The sequence below is a fragment of the Saimiri boliviensis genome, chromosome 6 (assembly GCF_048565385.1).
Source record: "Saimiri boliviensis isolate mSaiBol1 chromosome 6, mSaiBol1.pri, whole genome shotgun sequence".
Lineage (NCBI taxonomy): Eukaryota > Metazoa > Chordata > Mammalia > Primates > Cebidae > Saimiri > Saimiri boliviensis.
The window spans coordinates 13414089-13439138 of record NC_133454.1 but is presented as its reverse complement, the minus strand read 5'-3'; the positions used below and the strand labels follow the sequence as shown (position 1 = coordinate 13439138).

The window sequence follows — 25050 nt, the reverse complement described above, 5'->3', positions numbered from 1 at the left end:
ATCTGTAGCATCTCCATTTGGAATGATGAAAGGCCTGAGCTTAGATAGCAAGTAATGCTGTTAAAAATGCAAATGCAAATAAATTTTGTTCCCTTGTTGCAATAGCAATGGTTTAGAAAGGACAAATTCATTAGCTGGGTATGGTGGCATGTGCCTGTGGTCCCAAGTATTCAGGAGGCTGAGGTGAGAGGACGGCTTGAGCCCAGGAAGTTGAGGCTGCAGTGAACATGACTCAGAAAAAAAGAAAAAGAGAAGTCAGTAATTCAGACAGTGAGAGATATCTATGCCATTGTCTCCATTTTTACAGAAAAAAAAAAAAAATGAAGGCACAGGTAGGATAAGAAAACTGCCTAAGGTTTCATAGCTAATAAGATACAGAGCCAGAACTCTTACCCAGGTACTAAGGCTCCAGAGCCAATATTATGCTTCTGTTAGACTGCCCAGCTAAATATATTTCTTCTTCGTGACCTGTGGCATCATCTATGTATATTATCCTTGTAGATTATCTGGGAATGTCTTTGGGGAGGTCAGCCAGAGTTCCCATCTCATTTTTTTTTCTAGAGCTCCATTTGTCAAAAGACTCTGAGCATGTGTTCTATTAGCAGTGATATAACAAGTTCTAGATACTGACACCAACTGCTTTTTGTACAGCTTAATAATCTAATTACATGGTTTACAGAACCCTAATGTTGCGTTTAGTCACTGTATTTGATGAAATCTGCAACATGGATGATATAAATGATCTTTCTGTCTTAGAGAAACAAGAAAAGCAGACATTGACAGCAGATAAATCCAAGTTGAAATGTAGTCTAACTTAAGTTCTTATTCTGAGCATTCCCTCTCATAATCTCTGAAAACTTAGGGCCTCTTCAAACCATTGCTTGTCCTCAACCAAACATGTTATATGATCTGACTTCCCATGCCAGTTTGGTTCACACCAGTATTTAGCCATTAAATATTTCCTAAAGCATTTAATGAATGATACCAGCAATAAATGTACTTAAGAGCCAGTCAGGGCCCTCATAAAATTGTGCAAAATCACAGGCACTCTAAATCATGATGAGTTGTTCTCTGTGTCAGCCAACTGCTGTCCAGCTGGAAAACCAGAGAATTCATGTTAAACAGAATTGTGTTTTTTAACTGAGAGATAGTATCGTTATGAATTTTAGTGAAAAAATATGATTCCTGATTTCAAAAGTTTGTATGTTCACATAGCAGTGAGGCTGGGCACCAAATAGGACGATAATTGCATTCAATCAGTAACAATAAAAAGAAAATGTATCTCGTCTCCTTGGAGGCCTTCCAATGATTCCCACCCTGGCTATGCCTTCCAGTGTCTGTTTCTGTGTCACCATGTGGCGAAAAGATTAAAGGTATGTGGCAGCAGGCCAGGAGACCCAAGAAGCCAAACTTTAAATGGTGCATACTCCTGTTGCCCTACTGCAGTTCAAGGAGGGCAAAAACATCATTGTAGTTAATTACAATGGAAAAAATACATGGGTTTCACACAAATCTTTGAAATTCAAAATGCTAAGGTGAAATTTCCAAGTATGCAGCTAGTATCCCTGATGACTGTAGATACTCTGGTGAGAAATGCTGAGACTCAGTGCTCAAGGAGAACTGGATTTCGAAGATCTAGGTTGTAAGCATGACTCCATCACTTGCCAGCTGTGTGACCTCAGACACATCACTTGTCCTCTTTCTGAGTCTTTATCTGTGCAAAGAGTTTAAGGTACATGAGCTTTATGGTCCTTTCCAGCTCAAAAGGATGTGGTCCTTGTTTATGTTTCAGAGCTCTGACTGCCTTATTCTCCTGTCATACAATTTCTAATAGAAGACACCTGTTACTTAGTATAGAGGTTTCATATCGACTGTGAAATATCTCTGGGAGATTCCAAAAATCTACTTAAATCCAAACTGCTAATATTTTACTCATTAAGCTATTATTGCTCACCTACTGAAGATTAACCAATACTCCCAAATACAAGAAACACACTATAGAAAATCCAGATTTTATCAAAACTCTTATTTCTTTTCTCTGAGGTCTCTGGCTCATCAAATATCCAAGGATAATTTTAGGATTCACTAGGCATTATCTTAGTATATTCCCTATCATAATGGTTTGTAGTTTTGTTTTTAATTGAAATATCTTCAAATACTATTCCTTTTTTAAAAAGTGCTCACATAGGTAACATAAGTGAGTCTTACTGAGTCAATGATAAAAAATTTCTGAAGTAAATATAAACTCAATAATGCAGTTATTTTTAAAATTTTATTGTAAACTTGAGCATTTATTTTAAAAGTTTTGATAAGCATTGCCATATTTTCTCGTGATGGTACAATTTAAAAATAAGTCTTTGTTTCATGTTGATTTTAAAAATATATAGTATCTGTTTGAATTACAAATGATTAAGCAAACTCTATTACTTCATAGCTCACCATCTTCCAGAAAATTCCCACTTAATTGAATATTAGAAAAAAGTGGCCAGTGGTTGATTGAAAGGCATATTAAAAATAAGGGCAATTTTCATTCTAAAGACAAAAATCTTCATATAAATCTATTTGCAAGCTTCTGAAATTACTGCTGAAAGTCTTCAGTATGTGAATGTATCAATTCCCTTTTACGACTGATGCTGATCATGATGAAATACTGGAAGGCATACTCTACAATTTAGGAATTGGTGTGGCTGCCACTGCTATGCTCTCAATTGCACATTCATCAGTTCCTCTGCGGATCCGGAAGTAGCCATCCTCACCCCAGCTGGTGCCCCAGCTATTTTTAACAATCCAGTAATGTATCCCAGAGGCTGAGTCTGTGCCATAGCCCACAAGCAGAACAGCATGATTAGTCAGCTCAAAGGGGTTGAAAGGGTCTCTTAGACCAGTATGGTGGTAGATCCCCTTGCGGTAGTGGAGGAAGTCATCATAGACTTCAAAAGCAACTGCCATGGGCCCATGATGGACCAACTCAAGCTTCATCAGGGCTTCGTTGCAGCCTCCATAGAAACCTCCCACATAGTGATACTCAGAGGAGTAATAACGAAAGCAGTCTTCCTTCATTTTGCATGGAGAATCAGTGCCTGTGTAGGGGAAGCAAGCCTCTTCCACTACCCCAAAATCTTGGGCATACTTTCCTGCAATGAGGTATGGGAAGCCGCCTTCACAGCCTGAAGATGAATAATACATATGGTTATTACCCCTTAGTAGAAAAAGGTTTATCCCATTTTCTATTTTTTTCTTCTTTGCTCCATCATTCTTTGCATGTGACGCCTGAAAGGTGTTCTTAGCTTACGTGTCACTTCTTCATCCATCCATTTTCCAGCTAGCTCACGATACTTTCATTAACAGATATTTACTTAGCACCTAATACAGATGCAGCTGTGGCATTGTGGTTAAGTGGGGAGGCCTTGAAGATTACACAGGTTTAAAGCCAAAGCTGTGTGAAGAGTTTAACTTTTCCGTACCTCTGCGTACTTATCTGTAAAATCCAGATGGCAGTAGTACCTTCCTCACAGAGCTGAATTAGTTACTTCATGTAAAAATAGTAAACGTTAGGTATTGTGGCCATTGCTAAGCAGCCAGACCCCACACCTTGGCTCTTTCTCAAGTAAGTCTTTTCCTAGACGACCTCATGCCAAACTGTCTTCCCGACCTTCCTCCTGCAGTCCTGGCCCTATTATACACATCTGTAACTCTGTGCTTTTTCTTTACTGCTCTTCACACTGTTATAATTAATCTCTATCTCTCACTTAACTGTAAGCTTTATGAGGATAAGGATTGTCTTGATATATTATAGCCCCTATAGCCTACAAGTCACAACTAGTATTTTGTAAGCATTTTAGAAAGAATAAAAGGCTCACTGGAAAATAACCATTCATCAGCAGTTTCACTGGTGAGCTTGGAAATTCCTAGTGGCCAAATCTGGGCTTGACAGTATGAATCTTTAAAATCGTAATGTTTTTATCTCAATCAATTACACCTGTGTTTTTGACATACATCACATATAGCCTGTTCTGAAAGCCTAAGTACAGATTTTTTTTTTTTTTTTTTTTTCTGTAACAGGGACTCACTCTGGTTGCCCAAGCTGGAGTGCAATGGCATGATCTTGACTCACTGCAGCCTTGACCTCCCAGGCTCCGGTGATTCTCACACCTCAGCCTCCTGGATAGCTGAGACTACAAGTGCGTACCACCATGTCCATCTTATTTTTTGTATTTTTAATAGAGATAAGGTTTTTCTTTGTTGCCCAGGCTGGTCTCAAACTTCAGGACTCAAGAGATTCACCCACCCATCTCAGTCTCTCAAAGTGTTGGGATTATAGGCACGAGCCACTTTGCCCACCCTAACTACAGAATTTTAAAATTCTCCCAGAGAGAAACCAGTGCTAGCATGGTTTTAATAAGAGTTGGGTTTTGGAGATGATGATTAGAAGTGAAATTCCAAAGCTTAAAAGCTGTGAGACCTTTAAATTATTAGAAAATTTATTTGCTCCTATTCCCCATCCATAAATAGGGCTGATACTTACTACTTCTCAGAGTTTTGAGCATTGTTAGGCAATACATATAAGAGGCAGAGCTCACTCAATATATAGTAACTATTGACATTTTGCTGGATGGTACAGTGTATTCCATGAGAAACCATCCATTAAAAAGTGATACGGCCAGACTTACACCCAGGTTTTCTGACTATAGACACTGCTTTCTCTACTGCACCATTCTTTTGCCTTTGCCAACAATGGCCAGCTGCACATAGGTAAATAGCTCATAAAGTGGTATCTGAAATGCATCACTTACCTTGAGCATACTTGCTGCAAGATACCACCTCCTGAGGACTCAGGATTGGGGTCTGAGAATTGTTAGTTAGTATACGGATTCTTGCTTCTAGCATACCCATAGAAGCAAATGAGTAGCAGCTGCCACACGATGCTGGAGATGAAAAAGAAAGATGCACAATCAGAGAGACATCTGAAGCCTCACAGAGAACCATGCAAAAACCTTAGTGAATCAGATACATTAATGTTTCTACTGAATGCTGTTGTTCGTAAGAATAAGCACAATAAGAAGACTCGACTAATAAAAATTGTTGAGCTTATTAAGACAACCACTACGATTTCATCCTTTTACATCAAAAGACAAACATAAGTTCATGGGACTTTCTTTGAGAATATTTAAGAAGCTAAAAAAAAAAAACCCTCATAACTTCTGAGAATCTTTTGACAATATTCTTGATAATGACAAAAGGATTTATGACTACATATTCTGAGCTATCAGGTTGGGAGAAAACTATGGAGGAATACATGTGGGCTGAGCTTTCACATACCTCTAATGCAATGAGATGAAGGTTTAGTTCTCTTCAGAATCATGTTGAAACCCCAATCCCCAAAGTGATAGTTTTAGGAGGTGGAGCCTTTGCAATTAGTGACCTAATACAAAAGGCTCCAGAAAGAACTCTCATCCCTTCTACCATGTGAAGTTATACATAGAAGTCTGTCAGTTTGTGAGTCCTATAACCATTTAACTACTACCATTTCTGATGTTCCCTAAAATTCTCCCCCTAAAATTGTCAGATTGACCATATTATACACTGCTTTTGCTAATGAGAAATTATGTAAATTATGAAGATTACTAAAGAAGCACTTGGAAGAAATCCCTGTGAATTCATCTAGTATTCAACCTGCTCACTTGATAACATGTAAAGGTGGCTCAGAAAGAAGCAATGAACTGTCCAAGTACAAACAACTAATAGATAGCAGTGACGAATGCCTTAACGTCTCTTAACGCAGGATTAGTGTCCTTTTTAATTTATAGGTCTGTATCTACTTTAACAAATGTTCAGATTTTCTCTCCCTGTGTTGTAGTCACCAGACAGAGCAAAACTAACTTCTATCTTTTGTTTTCAAAGCCACGCAGATGATACCATCCATGGGACCCATCCTTCAAATGATGGAATGACAAAGAACATTGCACCTTGTACACTGAACATGTAACTATGTAGCAGAACCTTCCAACAGTAAAAAACACACTGAACTAGGAGTCAGAATTCTTTTTGTTTCCCCTCCTTTCTTGTTTTGCCCCTCATTCTTTACGTAATTCTAGACAAGATCTTACAAATAGACCTTGGCACCCCATGAAAGGAAACCAATGTCAAATAAGGAACATCCTAACAGAGTCTATAAAGGGTCCCATTCTGACCATCCAGCTTTCTCGGCCCATAGCAGCCATGGAAACAATCTCTCTCAGTCTTGGTCCTCTCATTATCTGACCATCGATCACTGTGGGAGGGACAGGTCACAAGTGCATTCAAGGGCTCAGAGTATGTTCTACTTACAGAGCAATCACAGGAATAAGGGAAAAAGAAAATCTTCAGTAAGCCCCTGACTTGTCCAGAAGAACATGTCAGCTATCATGGTAATTAATGCCTTGTTTCAAAAGGCAAGGCCAATCTGATTCTAAAAGAACCATTTATCTCTTAAGAAGACTGTAATGATACAAAGACTAAGAAGTGAATCTAGCCCAGCCAGAGCTCTGAAGTAATCAAATTTCTACAATCTCTAATAGATAATGTTATTTTCATATGGTATAACTTTGTTCAGCAGCTCCTTTCAGCAGAGAAGAACACACAGGACTAGGAACCAGGAGTCAGGACTCTTTTGCCCCCTCACTTCCTGCTGTGTCCTTCATTAATTGTGCAACACTGGGCACTTGACCTTTTGACATTTTTTTTTTAATCTTTTGTGTAAAATGAATGGGGTGGAACAGTTTAAGGTCTCTGCCTTCCTGCTCAAATAGTATAAACACCATCTTGAAACAAGACTTAAATGGTCTAGACTTTACACATTATGAAAATACTCGGTATTTTCTAATTAATGTGACCCAGGAGAGACATTTCCCTTCTCTCTTAAAAATACGGTAATAGATTAAAAACAGCATAGCTGGGAGAAGAACAAAGAAAAGACATTCTGTCCTATTTCTAAGCTTCTCTTCCCTCTCATACCTCAAAGTATTAATAAATCTGGCTATGAGGCTTGTTCTTAAATCTGTCTTCAGGTGTAAAGGTAAAACCTCACTTGTCCTCCCACTGTTTCTTTTTCCTTTAATTTCAATTTGCTCTCTGACTAGAGAAAAGCTGTGAATTCCCTTTATTGTAGCTAATTCTGAATTCTGGGTTATACAGAATACTAGTATTGGCATAGTTGGTGGGAATTTTCAAGTAGTCCAACTGGCATGAAGAGAAAATACTTTTTTCTCCGACTTACAATATAGAAAACTAAAAGCAAGCCTCAGGAACCCTAAGTACATCATTTTTCTCAAGTACCTGACAAGATACTACAGATGAGGGATCAATTCAAAAGCAATTAATCCATCAAAGCCCTGTTTTGAAACTGCCATTTCTCTGCACCAATCATATTTAAAACAGTCAAAGAACAAAGAACACTGGAGCAAATACAGTGTTTTCCAAGCTATAAGAAAACTAATGTCAAATAATTTGGCTTTAGAGTAACTAATTTCCTTTTGCTGAAATTATTATCTCATATAACTCGCCAATAATATCTTTTGGGAAGGGTTTGCTAAACTTGTCTACCTTCTCTTATGCTCCCAGTGAATTTTAAAAATGTTTCATTAAAGTTGTTACTTTAATGTATTGCTTGTATGTCTTGCTAAACTGTAAGTCATCAGGACAAGGACTATGTCATATTAGTCTCAATTTCTCTGCCATTAAAAAAAATTCCTAACATATTTTAGATTTTCTGTAAACAAGACTAGAAGCAACACTATAATATCAGTAGCTCACATTATATTAAGGCAATGCTAACCACGTGCCAGGACCTCAATGATCAAGTCAACACATGATATGCACCGTTAATTAATCTTCTCAAATAGGCAAAGAAGATCTATTTGGTGATAGGGTAACTTGCAATCTCTTAACATCAACCCTTCAATTTCACTTTCCATTCATTTTTCAATTATCTTCAAATTTCTCTCATTTCTAATTACACTTTTTCAAAGAAGCCCTCCCCAGGAAACTGAGCAGGCAGGGAAGGATTTCAGGACCTATACTTTCTTTAGCTGAAGTGCCCCAGAATAACTGGTAGAAAAGCAAAGAGATGAAACCCTTGGTGGCAGATGAAGAACAGAAATGTTGCTCATTAGCTGTTATAAGCCCTGTGTGGGGCAGTTGACATTCAGAACACTGCAAGCATTCAGTGAGATGGGAGCTTGAAGGGCAGGTGATGATAGTGAGACACGGCACAGGCTGATTATCACTAAAATTTTAGCAAAGGGAAAAAGAACAGTTTATCTGTGGGTACTATAAATTTATATTCCTCCCAGGAGGCACTAATCAGAATGTTTCCAGAAACCAAATACTAAACCTATTTTATAGTAACAAATCAGTCACATATAGTATTATCTTCAAAACGGGCTTAGAAGTAATAAACCTGAGTACGGCATAGATTCTTCAAGTCCTTGTTGGCTAATACTCAGGATAACAAGATAATTTGCTATCAAGTACAGTTAGAGGACACGTTATGAAATCAACTCACATTGTATCAAATTTCTGAAAATAACCAGTAGAATTCAATGATAGGAATACTTTTAATGAACCTGGTTCTGCACTCATGCCATCGCTCAGGATGCTGGGTTAATACTTACCATCACGTATTGTATTCTAATGTAAAGTGATTTAAAAGTCCTTATATAGCACAAAAAAAATCTACCGGAAAATAAATTTAAGGAATTATTGTATGGGTTCATGTAGTAATTAATGACTAAATTAATGGGGGCGGGGGAAGAGAAGGACAGGTAGCAAAGAAAGATCCCAACAACCCACTTGCAGAATAGTACACAATTCTTTGCTTCTACTAGAATCTTTCCTACCAGGAGGGCAAATAAGTTTGTCTTACATATCACTCTGATTGTCACTAGCTACCTGAAAAATACATTGAGAAGAATACTGAAGAAAAGTTAAGCTCAGTTGGAAAGATAACTTTTTGCCAAAGTCTGTCATGGATATGAAAGGAAAGAATAATTCATTGGCCACCTATTTTCTATTTCTGTAATAAAGGGGATCATACCCATTTCACCTAGGTATCCTCGAAATCCAACCCAGAGCAAATGTTCAATAAATAGTTCAGAACAAATCAATAAAAAACTTGGAGTTTTCTTTACCTTGGTTTCGAACAGGACTGACAAAATTGATACCATGAACATTTCTCCAGTCCCAAGATGTTGGCAAATTCAAAATCTTTTGCTGTATTTCAGCAGTCAGTGGTGCGGGTTTGGGCCTAGAAAGGAAATACACATTTGATATAAACATATAGTCTTTCCTTTGAGGATGATTTCCTAAACTCTATTATAACTCTGTAATTTAACCCACCAGACTAGCTAGGATCTAGATTCAGACCCAAAGAGTACTTGTTCTATGAGTGATTCAATTTGTCAGTTATACAACAGAGTTATGTAAATGGCTTTCATTCACTGTTTCTTCTTCAGGATTTAGTATTTAATTTTTCCTTGTGAAATGACACTGGTTTTGTATATCACTGTGATGTTATTTTTAGTATGCCTGAATAGCTGCATTCTTACTCACTGTAGAAAGGTTTTTTTTGTTGTTTTTAGACAGAATCATGCTCTGTCGCCAGGGGCCAGGCTGGAGGGCAATGGCGCAAGCTCAGCTCACTGCAACCTCCACCTCCCAGGTTCAAGCAATGCTCCGGCCTCGGCCTCCCAAGTAGCTGGGACTATAGGTGCGCACCACCACGCCCAGGTAATTTTTGTATTTTTTGGTAGAGACGGGGTTTCACCATGTTAGCCAGATGGTCTCGATCTCTTGACCTCATGATCAGCCCGCCTTGGCCTCCCAAAGTGCTGGGATTACAGGCATGAGCCACCGTACCTGGCCACTTTTGAAAGATTTTTGACCAAGAAAGGGAGGAAAACCAGAAGACCTACAAAGGGTTTAGAGAAAACAGAGGAATCACTGATGTCTGACTTAGGAGGCAGACACTTTGGTAGTGGCGTGGCTGTAAAAGTGAAGTTGGCAAAGAAATAAAAAGGTCTATGTGAGGCAGGAGAATAGGGTCTGGACGCAGGGAACATAAGGCCAATTCACACTGACTTCCTAGAACTAAATAAAATGAAAACGCTTCAGCAATGGCAGGAATGTGAATGGCATTGTAACTTCACTTCATCCTCTTTGGTTACAGAGGCCACACGCCTCAGTAGTAACATCTTCTCCATAAACACAGGACCTATACCCAGAATTGACTTTGTAACTTTGCTCCACCCTCTTCATTTACATAGGGCATTCACCAAGTAACCACAGAGGCCACACACCCCAGTAGTACCATCCTCCTCATTAACACAGGGCCCATACCCAGGAAGTGACTTTGTAACTTTACTCCACCCTCTTCATTTACATAGGGCATTCACCAAGTAACCACAGAGGCCACACACCCCAGTAGTACCATCCTCCTCATTAACACAGGGCCCATACCCAGAATTGACTTTGTAACTTTACTCCACCCTCTTCATTTACATAGGGCATACACCAAGTAACCAATGGGAAACGTGTAGAGGGCACTGAAACCACAGAAAATTCTGTAACCAGGACCTTGAGCCATTTTCGTGGGCCCACTCCCATCCTGTGGGGTGTGCTTTCATTTTCAAAAAGTTTCTGCTTTTGTTGCTTCATTCTTTCCTTGCTTCATTTGTGTGTTTTGTCCATTTCTTTGTTTGAAGCACCAAGAACCTGGACATCCTCAACCAGTAACATAAGCATAACATATGCTGACCAGCTCTGTAAACAACAGATACAACTCTTTCATTACAGAATCGCACCTTATATGATACTGCTGGGCTGTAAGACACCCAAAGGAGAGTTGCCTAGGCCCATGAATGAACAGATATTTTTGGGAAATGAGAAAACTGTTCTAATAGCCGCTCTGTATAAGAGATTTGACACATATATACCCACAACCACACACACACACGCGCACACACACACACACAGAGCACCACAGCTTGAGACACATTCGACTTCTTGGAGTTTCCCCAAGCCTGCCAAATGCCCTCTCTGTTCTCTCTTTATGCTGCTGCTCCCTCCTGTAACCAAAAGCGCCTGTTGCTCACGACTTAGAACACCCCTAAGAGTTTTTCCTTAACTTCTAATTTTTAAAACTGCTTATAAAGTAGCCTCCACTTACCGGCCCCCCGTAAAAACTCACTTCCTCTTTCTCCCTGCTCCTTCAAATCTCCTGTTAGGGCACTACAGTCACACTGTGGTAAAAATTAGTTTTTCTGTTACTATATACTATTTGAATTTCTTATTCATCTGGGCTTTGTCCGACCACAGTGTTCTAATTTTTCAGTGGTTACCAGATGTTTTTTACTAGGCTACAATTTAGTCAACGGCAAAGATCCTTTAGGGGCTATTTCATGGCCTCTACACCTATCCCCAAGTAGTCCTGTCTCACAACTTCTCTTAGACATAACACAGGTTAAGAATACACGACAAAATGGAATATAGATGAAAAAATGAGAAAAACAACAATTGCTATTCGAGAATAGCAACTGTAACTTTGACAACTGTATAGACTAGAGAAATGCTAGTTCAATTTTTCACTAATTTTCTTTCCTAAGCCAGTCACATTGGTTGAAGATATATATGATACACAGTTAAGTATGAGATGGTCCTTAACCATATGGAAAACAATGTTAAGAGATATAATATATACAAAAATTACTATAACAAACAGAAGTTACAGTAATGCTGTAAAACACACAACTTGAACAAAATCTAAATAATCAAGGCTCATTTAAAAATCTATGCTTCATAGGTAATTTTACATACAGGATGAGAGGGGAAAACAAAGCTTGGACACTTATTGTGAGATTTTTAAATAAAAACTAAGATGCAAACAAACTTTGAATGGAAACAGTTTCTGTGGTTTCACATTGAGAGTCTATGTTGAAGAAGAAACTCAATTTTTTTATTTTATTTTATTTTATTTCATTTTATTTTATTGCATTTTAGGTTTCAGGGTACATGTGATGAACATGCAAGATTGTTGCATAGGTACACACATGGCAGTGTGGTTTGCTGCCTTCCGTCCCTTCACCTGTATCTGTCATTTCTCCCCATGCTATTTTTTTTTTTAATTCTCTCATCGAACACTGTCAACACAAAAGACTTCTGTGACCAAAGGCACGTGGGTTTCTCCACACACATCAAGCAAGCAACCAATTCCACAGTGCATACTATCTGGGTGTCCTCTAATCCAGTTTGGACACTATGTACCTGGAGATGGCATCAGAGCTCACAGGCTGAGGGTTCCATCCCACAAAACTGCCCCCTATATCCAATGCCAATTGAATGTCCCAGTTGTTTGCCTGTGCTTTTGACCAACCAGCTATAATGGGGATATCGTATGACACCCTCGTTGGGTTCAATTAATTTGCCAGAGTGGTTCACAGAACTCAGAAATATTAACTACTGTTTACTGGTTTATTATTAAAGATACTACAAAAGAAACAGATGAAGAAATGAGTAGGGCAAGGTATGGGGGAAGGGGCACACAGCTTCCATGCTCTCCCTGAGCACGCCACCAGGTATGAAATTCCACATGTTCAGCTTTCTGGAAGCTCTCTGCATCCTGTCCTTGTGAGCCTTATGTGAAGACGTCACTGAATAAGCATGACCGACAACCATGTAGAGAGGTGATTAGACTAAAAGGGTATGATCTAAACACAGCAAGGCCTGTCTGTTCAGCATCTCAGCGTCTCTGTGCAGCATTCCTCCCTTTAGGGTACAGAACAGGACATCTTTGGAAATGGTCTTAAGACCCAAGATCAGAAGGCAGGAGAAGATTAGAATCTTACCCTGGGCAGGTGAGAGGAGGGCAGAAGACGGGGGGTGGTGGGGGGGGAGAGAGAGAGAAAGAGAGAGAGGTAGAGAGAGAGAGAGAGAGAGAGAGAGAGAAATTGATTCTGTTTTCTGAGGCCTACTTCTGAGGCCTAATGTGCCCAAACATTAAGGGTTATGGGGGTTATGAGCCAGAAACTGTGGACAAAATCCATGATGTATTAACTAATTTTCCTGTTTAAACCTAAGAATATAGTAATATAAAGGCTTAAAAAGACATTTAAGTTTGGCAGCATAATGTAATTTCAGAGCATATAATTTTATCACTTACTATCTGTAACATTTGGCAAGGAACCTAACATTACGAAACTACAGTTCACTTCTATTAAACTGGGTATAATCATGTTTACCTCAATGGGTTGTTAGGAAAATTCAAAGTAATAATGGGTAACAAGTGCTTAGAACAGTGCCTTTCTCTGATAAGTCCTTATTAAAATGGCAGCTATTATGATGATAACATCTATATCATTAACAAGATTAAATAAGATGCTGATACAGTTTAAAGAAATTGTCTGGCACAGAACAGTCATTTCAATATTAAGTTCCTTTTTTCTGCCATCCTATAAGACAGAGATTTGCCCATCAATGTACACATACATAAAATGAAAAGAATGTGAGAACTGAGGCTTAATGGTGTTGCCCAAGGTGTCTGAACCAGAGCAACTCCATCTTGAACGGGAGCTGGCTAGCTGAGACCTACTGTGCTGCATTCCCAGCCAGTTAAGGCATTCTAAGTCATAGGATGAGACAGGAGGTCAGCTCAAGATACAGGTCATAAAGACCTTGTTGATAGAACAGCTTATGGTAAAGAAGTCAGCTAAAATGTACCAAAACCAAGATGGCAATGAGAGTGACCTCTGTTTTCCTCACTGCTACACTCCCATCAGCGCCATAACAGTTTAAGAATGCCCAGTGTGGTGGCTCATGCCTGTAACCCCAGAACTTTGGGAGGCCGAGGCGAATGGATCACCTGAGGTCAGGAGTTCAAGACTGGCCTGGCCAACATGGCAAAATCCCATCTCTGCTAATAATACAAAAATTAGCTGGGTGTGGTGGCTCATGCCTGTAATCCCAGCTACTTGGGAGGCTGAGGCAGAAGAATCATTTAAACCCGAGAGGCAGAGGTTGTAGTATGCCAGGATTGCACCACTGCATTCCAGCTGGGCAACACAGTAAGACTGTCTCAAGAAAAAAAGGAATGCCATGACAACATCAGGAAGTTACCCTCTATGTCTAAAAAAGGGGAAGCATGAATAATCCACCCCTGTTTAGCATATAATAAAGAAATAACCATAAAAATGGGCAACCGGCAGCCCTGGGGGTTGCTCTTCTATGGAGTAGCCATTCCTTATTCCTTTACTTTCTTAATAAACTTGCTTTCACTTTGCACTGAGGACATGCCCTAAATTCTTTCTTGCATCAGATCCAAGAGCCCTCTCTTGGGGTCTGGATCGAGACCCCTTTCCAGTAACAATGTGAAAATAAAGAGAGAAAAAGAGGAGTCTGAGGGATGAAGAGGTGAGAATTACAATCATTTTAAGTACCTGATACATGATTGACTCTTAAATCTTTTGGACTACATTCTTTACAAATCTAGTCAAAGATCTAGATTCAGAAATGCTCATAAACAATAAATTTTGTCCGTAATTGCAGCAGTTTCACAGACTCCCTATATCTCAAGTTAAGAATCTTAGACAGTTTCTATTATCTCGTTGGATTCTTACAACAGAACTAATTTATATACAAAAATGCTAGTGAAAATCAGGCAGCCAGACTATAGTATCTGCTGTAGTATTTTCTACTTCACTCAATTCTATCTCCTTATCTTAAACCTTCTATGAAGTTTTAGTCATAAAAACAGTCCTTCATAAAGCCAGCTCTTCTCTGAAACAAAAGGGTTTGGCTGGAGGGAGAAGGGGATAAGGGAACGCTCACATTTCAAAGTGTTCCAGTTCATAATGTGCCCATAGGCCGCAGAAACATGGCGCATGACGTGCGGTGAAGGAGCTGTGACCGAGGCTCACATCTTTCAGGCAGGAGATACAGTCCCCTACGCTCAAGTGCTAACACTTTTATTTTGATTAACTAGAGCATCTCACAGACAAGAAATTTCCTAGAATAAATTTTGGGAAATACTGTAAAATATTCTTTTAAGAAAAGGGTAGAATTACGGGAGGATGCCATCAGTTCAATAGGAAAAATGCCTCACCTAGCATTATTAGTCTGCAGATGAATAAGTTAGTAATGTTGATATGGACAGGAGGCAGCAAAATACTGGGTAGAAGAGGGCAGTTCCTCAGCGAAAGCCCCACCCTCAAGCCGAGACCCAAGGCCCTAAGTGAAGACAGGCATTTCTGTTTCTGCACCCAAAAGGGTGCTTTCTGGCCCACCACACCCCTCATCCTTCCCCCATATAAACCCAATATCTTAGCGGGCACAGACACAAGCAGCTGTGATAGGAGCGGAGGAACAGAGCAGCACAGAGCTGGGGAAAGCAGCGGGGCGGCACGGCAGAAAAGGAGGGAAGAGGTACCTTAAGCCGGCGGAGAACAGAAAGAGGGGGACTCCAGTGGAAGAACACCTTTCCACTCCATCCCCCTTCTTCAGCTGAGAGCCATCTCGCAGACAGCCACCTCTACCACTCAGTAAAACTTTGCACTCATCCTTCCAGCCCAGGTGTGACCTGATTCTTCCGGAACACTGGGCAAGAACTTCGACTGCCATACCGGCCCCCTGTCCTTGTGATAAGGCACGGGGTCTATGGAGCTGATTAAGACAAGCCATCTGCAGATGGCAAAGCTCAAAGAACACACTCTAACACATGTTCACTTGGGCTTCAGGAGTCCCCAACACCCACTCCTAGACACTGCTGTGGGGCCAGAACCCAAAAGCACTCCCCATGGCCTCTGCACCTGCCCCTTGGCATGCTCCTCCTAGGGGGTTTGGGCAGCAGGGCAGCGGGCAACCAAAGGAGCCAGGAGCCACAATGCCCTGTCACATGCATGTGAGGGGGATAAGGGAACGCTCACATTTCAAGTGTTTTCGTTTTTATTAATAAAAACTAAAATTATTTAATAATTATTAATAAATTCGTAATTATTAATAAATTAGTAGCCTATTCAAATAACACTAATTTGAACCATGAACTCTACAGATATTAGAGGATCAACCATTGTATTCTCTGAGAATTGCAGAATATGTCAATGTACTAAGGAAAAATAACCTACCTATATAAGTTTTCAACTTCTGCTAGCTCCCCCTTGCTTTCCAGTCCCTTACCCCTTAGTCACATGATCCTAAAGCAGAGTATGGCATTATAGGACTTATCCCAGGCCATTTAACAAATGTTAAGGAACTATATTAGATAGATGTAGATCCTAAGCTAGGTCCAGCTTAGGTTTGCAGAAATAATTTTTTTTTAATTCCCTAAATTTCTGACTAGATAGATTCAAAGTATTATGATATAGTTAGCCAAACTAAGAAATATACCATGGGGCATGGGGCATATGGGTTAAGAGTATAGAGCTACACTGACAAATAACTTTTTTTTTCTGGACATCAAAACATAGAGAAGATATTGAGATTTTTTTTTTGTAGGTGGCAAACGGACAATTACCATAGGCAAGTTGAGGGCTATCTGAGGGAAAGGGAACAGCACAAATGAAAATGAAAGTTTCCATTAATTGTGTGTCATATTGTTGGAAAGCAGATCAAGATGGTAAATACAGTTATGGTCATAATTAGATGGTTTTGGATACCAGGCTAAATTCATACATTAAACAGTGGGCAGTAACATAGTCCCATAGTCACCTAACAGGTTCTCCAGAGCTGACTGTCAAGACAGGGAAACTGCAATAGAAAACAAGTTTAATCCATGCAGAGCTGGCTGTATGGGAAGCTGAAGTTTTATTATTACTCAAATCAGTCTCTCAGAACTTGGTATAAGAGGATAAAACTAGAAGCACCTCATTCAATAGCTAAGAATCAGGACCAGGAGAGGTAGAGACCAAAGAGAGAGGACCAAAGAGATACTAGGCATGAAACTGCCTTGGCAAAAATTCTATCAGTGAGAAAAATTAGGTGAAAGCAATCTTAGCTAACCCACCCTGCTCCTTGCCTTCTACTTAAATATTCCTGGGCTATTGGACCAAGCTAACTCTGGAAGTCATTTTGGCTATAGGTTAAATGACAGTGGGCCTTGCCCTGAAACTCAACTGCTTTTGGGAAGCCAACGAAGGCCATCCGGCTGTGGGAAAGAGAGGAGCTTGAGTCCTGCTAAGGCACAGACATGAGAGATTGTCAGCCACTATTCCAGAGGTTATAAGACATGCAACTCCCCCAATTACTGCAGCAAATAACTTCATTATTGTAGAACCTAAGACTGGCTTTTTGAAATATCTTTTCAGGGTATTTTTTTTTTATTTTGTTTGTATGTATGTATGTATGTATGAATGTAAATATTTATTTATTTACTTATTTTTGCATGTCTGACACCCATGGCTCTACCTGGACCCAGCAACCCCACTCCTATGGCCCCACCCAGAAGCAATTCAGCCCACAGGAGGACAGCTTTGACCCCCTCTGATTTCACCTACCCCAACCAATCAGCAGCAAGCACCTGTTACCTGGCCACCGCCAACCCTTCAAACCTGCCTTTCAAAAACCCCTACCTATGAACTTGGACAAGATGATCTGAATATGAACTCCATCTCCCATGTGGTGTAGCCAGCCTAGTGTCTATTAAGGTCTTTCTCTACTACTTTGCCATAGTCTTTCTTCACGCAGCAGGCAGGAAGAATCCCTCAGGCAGTTACAGGCAGGAGGCTAATCCACACCATGGTGAAAACAGGACACAGCTCCATGCCAGAGTGTAGAAAATGGAAAGAGGGCAATGGAAACAGCAGACATAGGAAAGAAAAACTCATAAATAGGACATGGAGAGTGACAGAATATGTATCAATAGGAGAGGAAGATGGTTAACAGATCACATACAGATGTTACAAATGGGATGACGAATAAAATGGCAAGCAAGCCCAGCAGGACTGGTTAGGAGGGAGGGTGGTGTTCAGCATTCTTATTTTTATTAATGATAAAGTGAAGAGCTTTGTTACCTTGGGAGTCTTCGACTGTGGCCACCACTTCTCCTAATCATATCTCCCAGGGTAAGAGTCTCATATTCCATGTATGTAGTTGCAGTCCAAGACTTCTGAATGGCATTGATAGCTTTCACAAAGTTGTGGTCATATTTGTAAAGCCTACTAAAATACCTGTCCCCAAAAAAGAGATCATTTCAGATACAGTCTTTACTGATGTAAAGTAATTAAAACAGGCATTCCAACTCTGTGCCTAAGTGGAAAGTGGTACAGCCTTTCAGGAAGGTAACTGGCAATGTGAATCAATAGCCCAGAATAGCCTCATATGTCTTCTCTAAAAATAAAAGTTCAAGTTAACCAAGATGCATGTATAAGGGTTTTCCATGAAGTACTTTAAAACTACTAATAGATTGTAAATAATCTACTTAAATGTTCTAAGGAACTGATTAACACTTCATTTTGTATATAATATAGTCATTAAAAATGTCTAGAAGATTATTTAATAATAGGGAAGAATGCTCACAACTACATTAAATATAACAAAAGGAAATCAAAGTTTATACGAAATCAATCAATTTATCAACTTTTACACAGTTATATGTATATTATATATGTATAGTAATGTATATGTATATATATGTATATATGTGTGCACACACATACACACACACACGTGCATGTACACACTATAAACATATTTTTTAAATGCCAAACATTGTTACTTGAGTGGCGACATGAGATGCCCAACTTTCCCCTACCCACTAGATTCTACAGTGTACCTTTATAACCTTTTTAATCAAAAAAAGAGAACAGCAAAACCTGTATGCAACATATATGCAGCATGCAAACATTATAACCATATGATATAAAAATAAATTATACTTTATGGAAATTTGGTTTATACCTGTTACTCAGAATTTGTTTCTTGAACCAGTATCAGCAGCAGCACCTGGAAGTTTGTTAAAAATGCATACTTCAGGCCGGGCGCGGTGGCTCAAGCCTGTAATCCCAGCACTTTGGGAGGCTGAGGCGGGTGGATCACGAGGTCAAGAGATCGAGACAATCCTGGTCAACATGGCGAAACCCCGTCTCTACTAAAAATACAAAAAATTAGCTGGGCATTGTGGTGCGTGCCTGTAATCCCAGTTACGCAGGAGGCTGAGGCAGGAGAATTGCCTGAACCCAGGAGGCGGAGGTTGCGGTGAGCCGAGATCGTGCCATTGCACTCCAGCCTGGGTAACAAGAGCAAAACTCCATCTCAAAAAAAAAAAAAAAAAAAAAAATGCATACTTCAGGTACCCAGTCCAGATCACCTGAATCAGAATCTGCATTTTTTTAAACTAGATTTCCAGGTAATATACAATAACATTAAAATCTGAGCTGCATTGGTTTACCTTATGCCAAAGGCTTGGATACCGATGTAAATAGACTTAACACACAAAGAGCATATTTACAAAGCAGAAAAACTCAGAGAGTTAATTATTCACTTAATTCAAACATTTATCATACCTGTGTGCTAGATGCTAGTAATTACTGAACTCACCATATTATTCCTATTTAAAAAGATTCTGTGGTTTGTGAGTGACTCACTATCTAAGATTTCCATAAACACTCAACTATGCAAAGCAAGATATAACTAACCTGAGTAACATTTTAGTCATACTGCAAACTCTTTCTCTTATAAATCATGTGTGTAGGTAGAGAATTTTGACACGGTAGAAAAACCTGAGCACACTGAAAATAATCAGAAAAACATGCAACCAGGTTGATAATATTTTCATGTTTTTATCAAAGTTCTTTCACACCTGTTGCAGAGTGTGAAAAACCAGAGGGGTAACTTTATCAAGCAGATTATAAAATTTTATCATATTTATGACTATACTAACACAACAAGAAAAACAAGTTACAGTTGTTTCATTGTTTCTTTAGGCACAAGAATAAATTTTAAATTATAAAAAAAAATTCTGAGATATTTTCTGACAGTGAGAGTCAATATTTCATTGACTGCAGGTATTTGAGAGCAGTAGCCAGCTCTACTTTCCCTACTTTACCAAAACATCTAGCAAAACCTCAAGTGCTGACATGTGCATTAAATAACAAGATAACATCCTAGGTCTTAAATACTATTATTTTTGGTATTTAAGATCCAAAGAGATTTAAAATAATGTATCTTACTATGGGATAACAGATCATTAAGAGTTGAAGCAGACCTCAACAGAAATTCAATCCCACACACTCATTTCACAGGTGAGGCAATATAGGCTCTGAGCACTCTGGTTGGGAGCTTCACTAACTGAGACGATTGTTTGGAATATCAAATAGAATACAAAGAGTATATAGCATATCCTAAATGGTAGGGTGCAAAGTAAAAAAGTTAAAAGGAAATGTGTAGCTCTAGGATCAAGCCAAACAAAGCTATTTAAAACCTAAACTTAAAATGAAGGGAATAAATTAGTCTAGATCTTGTCCAGCACTTGGGCAGACAATTCATTCTGCTTTAAATCATCTCTCCTACCTCTGCACTGCAGTCATTCATTGCTAGTGTTGCCTGGCTTGGGATGATTTATACATGTACATTTTTTGTGGTTTTTACAACTACATAAAACAGGTAAGTTAACAACATTTCATCTTGTCCTTCCAAAACTAATAAAGTCTTATTTGAAACCTCCTGTTTGTATGGTTCACGGTTAGTTACAGCAGATTTAATTTAACAGAAACCATTAACTGCCGGTTATAGTCTGAATTGTGTCCCCCTCAAGATTATATGTTGAAATTCTAAACCCCTGTATTGAAGCCGTATGACTGTATTTGCAGACAGAGCTTTAAAGAGATAATTAAGGTAAAATTAGGTCATACAAGTGAGCCCCTATCCAATATGACTGATGCCCTTATAAGAAGAGAAGATTAGGACAGTCAGAAAAGATCGTTTAGGGGCACAGTAAGTGAGCAGACATCTGAAAGCCAAGGAAGACCTAGAAGAAACCAAACCTGACAAGAGCTCAATCTTGGACTTTCAGCCTCCGAAACTGTGAGAAAATAACCTTTCTTAAGCCACCATTTGTGAGGACAGTCCTCACAGACCAATAGGCTGTGTAAATACTAAGGACTTGGATTTCAGTTATTTATGGTCTTGTTTAAAAGTTGCTCAATTACTATCACCTACACTTCTTGCAGCATAAACATATGTATCTACATGTATCATGCAACCTGTTATTACATGGCAACAAAGAAAATGTTTTTCTTCATTAGTAATTTGCAATTCTGTGGTCCATTACATGATTTCATTTAAAGGAAACATTGGTCCATTACTTTTGGAATACTTTGAAAAAGTACTCTCAATTATACTGGTCAATTTATTTTTCCAGTAAAGTTTTACATAGCATGGCGAATATTTCTAAGCCAAATAAATTTTGTAGAATCAAACTAAAATTCCAAGAATGTATACACATGTTCACATATACTATAAAACAAAACAAAACATATGTCTCAGTTGTAACAACTCACTTTTCCTGAGAATTCTTAAGGTCTGCTGTGCTGCCATACACACTCTCAGAGGCAGTCCCCACCTTCTCTCCGGTGAAACAAGCCCAGTTTCGGCCCAGCACATCATGGACCCACCCAGTCATCGTCTCGTTGCAGTAGCTGGTCACCTTGCCGCCCTCTTCTTTATACTGCCAACAAATAAGGGAAAAGAAAGCCAAGTAAAATCTGTTTCAAATTTCAGGTCCATTTCCCTGGCTCTCATTCACAGTAAATATGCTCCTATTCACCCTGTTAATCAAAACAAAAACTTCACCCTGACAGATTACATTCAAAGAACTATTCTAAAAAAAGAAGAGGTACAAACTCCTCTGTGGTTAGCACTGTTGGCCACCAAACAAAATGTATAGAACAAAACACTTCTAGGAATGAAGGGCAAGGAAAAAAACCAAAAAAAAAAAAAAAAAAAAAAGAGTATTTGCCACATTCAAAGCTTTTTTCAAAAATGACATCACTTAATCCTTACAAAAAGACTATGAGGATGCATTTGACAATAATCACATTTTACCAAGGACAGAAGGAGCTCAGAGACAATTAAGTAGCTCCTACCAAGGCAACAGGACTGTTAAGTGGCAGAAACAGAATTCTCCGCAGTCTATCACTACACTTTTCCACTGAGACGAGGTCCACACCAGGAAACTACAAAAACAAATGATGAGCATTATCTATAGCACGAAACAGAATCTTGTTTTCCTGTCAATCTCTCAATTTATTGGTATATTCTGATCATGAGGGGGCTAAAGTACCCAGAGTATCAAATACACTCTTTACCCTTTATTTCACTAATGTGGACCTTTTCTTATTTTGATGTTAAAACTAAAAAAATAACTATCAATTTTAACAGATCCAGGTTGAACTAAGATGCTCTGGCTCGAGAGCCTAGTCACCCTCATGTTAGAACATCTCCACATGGCGGCGGGACACGTGATCCAGGAAGACAGTGCAGTGTGTGGGAGACAGAAAGGGAAAATGCTGTGCTAAATCTCTAAGGAGAGACTTGGGCACAAACAATGGCAGGCTCTGACTTAATTTAATAGAAAGGACTATCTGTAGAACCTTGGGTGAGATTTTACTAGGCTTTGGTTGTCTCGTCTGTGAAATAAGGAAACTAGAAAAAAATATCCTCGAACGTAAACATTCTGGGATTTCATGATCAAATGCAGGGTTTGGTAAACACCTCCTATAATGGCCAGACAGTAAATATGTTACGTGTTGCAGGCCACTTAGTTCTCTTGCAGCTGTTCAACTCTGCCCTTGTAGCACAAAAGCCATTAAAAGCAAAACAAATTGGCACAGCAGTCAACTATATTTCTATAAAACTTTTATTTACGAAAACAGGTAGTAGGGTGGTTTTGGCACCACAGGTTGTAGTTTGTGGACTCATGCTCTTCTCTAACACTATTTCACTTGTTTGCAGAGGTTGGCAACTCCTTTTTTTTTTTCTGAAGTGGAGTCTCGCTCTGTCCCCAGGCTGGAGTAGAGTGGTGTGATCTCGGCTCACCATAACCTCCATCTCCGGGCTTCAAGTGATTCTCCTGCCTCAGCCCTCAAGTAGTTGAGACTACCGGTGTGCACCACCATGCCCAGCTAATTTTTTTTTTTTAATTTTTAGTAAAGATGGGGTTTATCATGTTAACTAGTATGGTCTCAATCTCTTGGCCTTGTGATCCACCTGCCTCAGCCTCCCAGACTGCTAGGATTACAGGCGTGAGCCCTGCTCTTGGCCAGCAAACCTCTTTTTGAAGGACCGGATAGTAAATATTTTAGGCTTGCAGGCTGGAAGACCTCAGTCACAGCTACTCAACCTAAAAGGTATGCAGGGAATATATAAATGAACGAGCTAGGCTGTGTTCCAATAAAACTTTACTTCCAAAAGACGCTTATACTTTGCCAACCCCCAGAGGAATGTGTAGGCTAAACTACACTAAAAGTTAAAATTACCTTATTGTATCTCATTCTCTGAATTCAAAGCCAATGTAGGGGAAAAGTTAAAAATATACAGCTTTAGAATCCAGAAAAATTAGACTTAAATTATGGGATTCACCACTATGTTATATAGCACAGGATAAGTTACTTTGGGCTACTCATATCCATATCTTGCTCTTAACTTTGGTGATATTCATGATTTTTTTTTTTTTGGACACAAAGTCTCAATCTGTCACCCCAGGCTGGAGTGCACTGGAAGATCTTGGTTCACTGCAACTTCCACCTCCCAGGTTCAAGCGATTTTCCTACCTCAGCCTCCTGAGTAGCTGGAACTACAGGCGTGTGTTACCATGCCTGGCTAATTTTTGTATTTTTGGTAAAGATGGGGTTTCACCATGTTGGCCAGGCTGGTCTCAAACCCCTGACCTCAGGTGATCTGCTTCCCTCAGCCTCACAAAGTGCTGGGATTACAGGTGTGAGCCACTGTATCCGGCCAGTGGTTCATGATATTCTGAAGCCCATATGTCTACTTCTGGTGGAGAATGACTTCACTGGCATGAGTTCAGTTCCCAACTACTCAAGTCCTTGCTAAAACCCAACTCAGGATGAAGAACAAGGAAACGAAGGCCCAGGACATTGTTGGGCAGCAATACGAAAGGGTGTGTTGTGTGAAAAGGCTAGTAACATAATTTTTTATACTAAACTATGTAAAACTTCTATTTTGATAGATCAAAAACAGTCTAATGTGGTAACTTCATAGGATGCAGCCTAAACTTCATAAAGCTGTATTACATATTTCTCTCTGGCACTGGCTCTTGATTCTATTCTCTTCTCCTTGGTTGTACGCTGTTAAGGTAGGCCAAGGAGGGTTAGGCAGATACTCCCTCCCACCTCTGCTGTTTAAGGAAGCAGTCTGATAATGTTTCCAGAGTTCTTAAGAGCTACTTTATAGAAATTGTCACACATACGCAAACAAAATACTTTTACACAGGAAGGCATTCACTGCAGTACAACAAATGTTAAAAACAAAAAACAAAAAAACAAAAGCATGTCCTACAAAAAGTCCAAATTTAAAAAGTATTAGGTAGATAATGTATTCAAAGGAATATTGTGTAAATTGTATATGATAAACCTGAGTTACATAAAAAGGGGGTGAGCAAACTAAAATTGGAGAAGGCTGCCTATTTCTCTAAACATAGTTTTGCTGGAGAACAGCATATCCATTCATTTATACATTGTCTATGGCTGCTTTTGTGCCACAATGGCAGAGATTTCATATTTTATAATGATCGTACAGATTACTCACAAATCTTACAGGTTCAAGAGAACACAGAAATGATATAGTCTTGGGGGACAAAAAAGAGACTCAAGGAGGTGGCTGAACTAGAACTAAGTGTTATATCCAATGCCATCCACCACTCCTTCCTACAACGTGTCTTCTCATAGAGAGCCAGAGAGGTAAACAATTACTAAAATCACTGACGGGAGATACCCAGAAATGACAGAAAAGCCTTTTTAAAAACCCACAGAACTTCCACTTATATTCTTTGAGCCTCACAATAATCTCTTT

General features: G+C 39.3%; 1 protein-coding gene across 1 annotated transcript in view; it reads right to left on the bottom strand.

Moving 5' to 3' along the window:
• Positions 1-489: 489 nt before the first annotated feature.
• The window catches only part of CTSC (cathepsin C), a 47075-nt gene continuing 22514 nt past the window's right edge, over positions 490-25050 (bottom strand). The window contains exons 3-7 of the mRNA XM_003935080.4: positions 21519-21685; positions 18033-18188; positions 9168-9283; positions 4794-4925; positions 490-3167 (exon numbers count right to left, since the gene is read on the bottom strand). Coding sequence (XP_003935129.1) covers positions 2665-3167; positions 4794-4925; positions 9168-9283; positions 18033-18188; positions 21519-21685 — 1074 coding nt within the window. The 3' untranslated portion in view covers positions 490-2664. The remainder of the gene's footprint in view (positions 3168-4793; positions 4926-9167; positions 9284-18032; positions 18189-21518; positions 21686-25050) is intronic.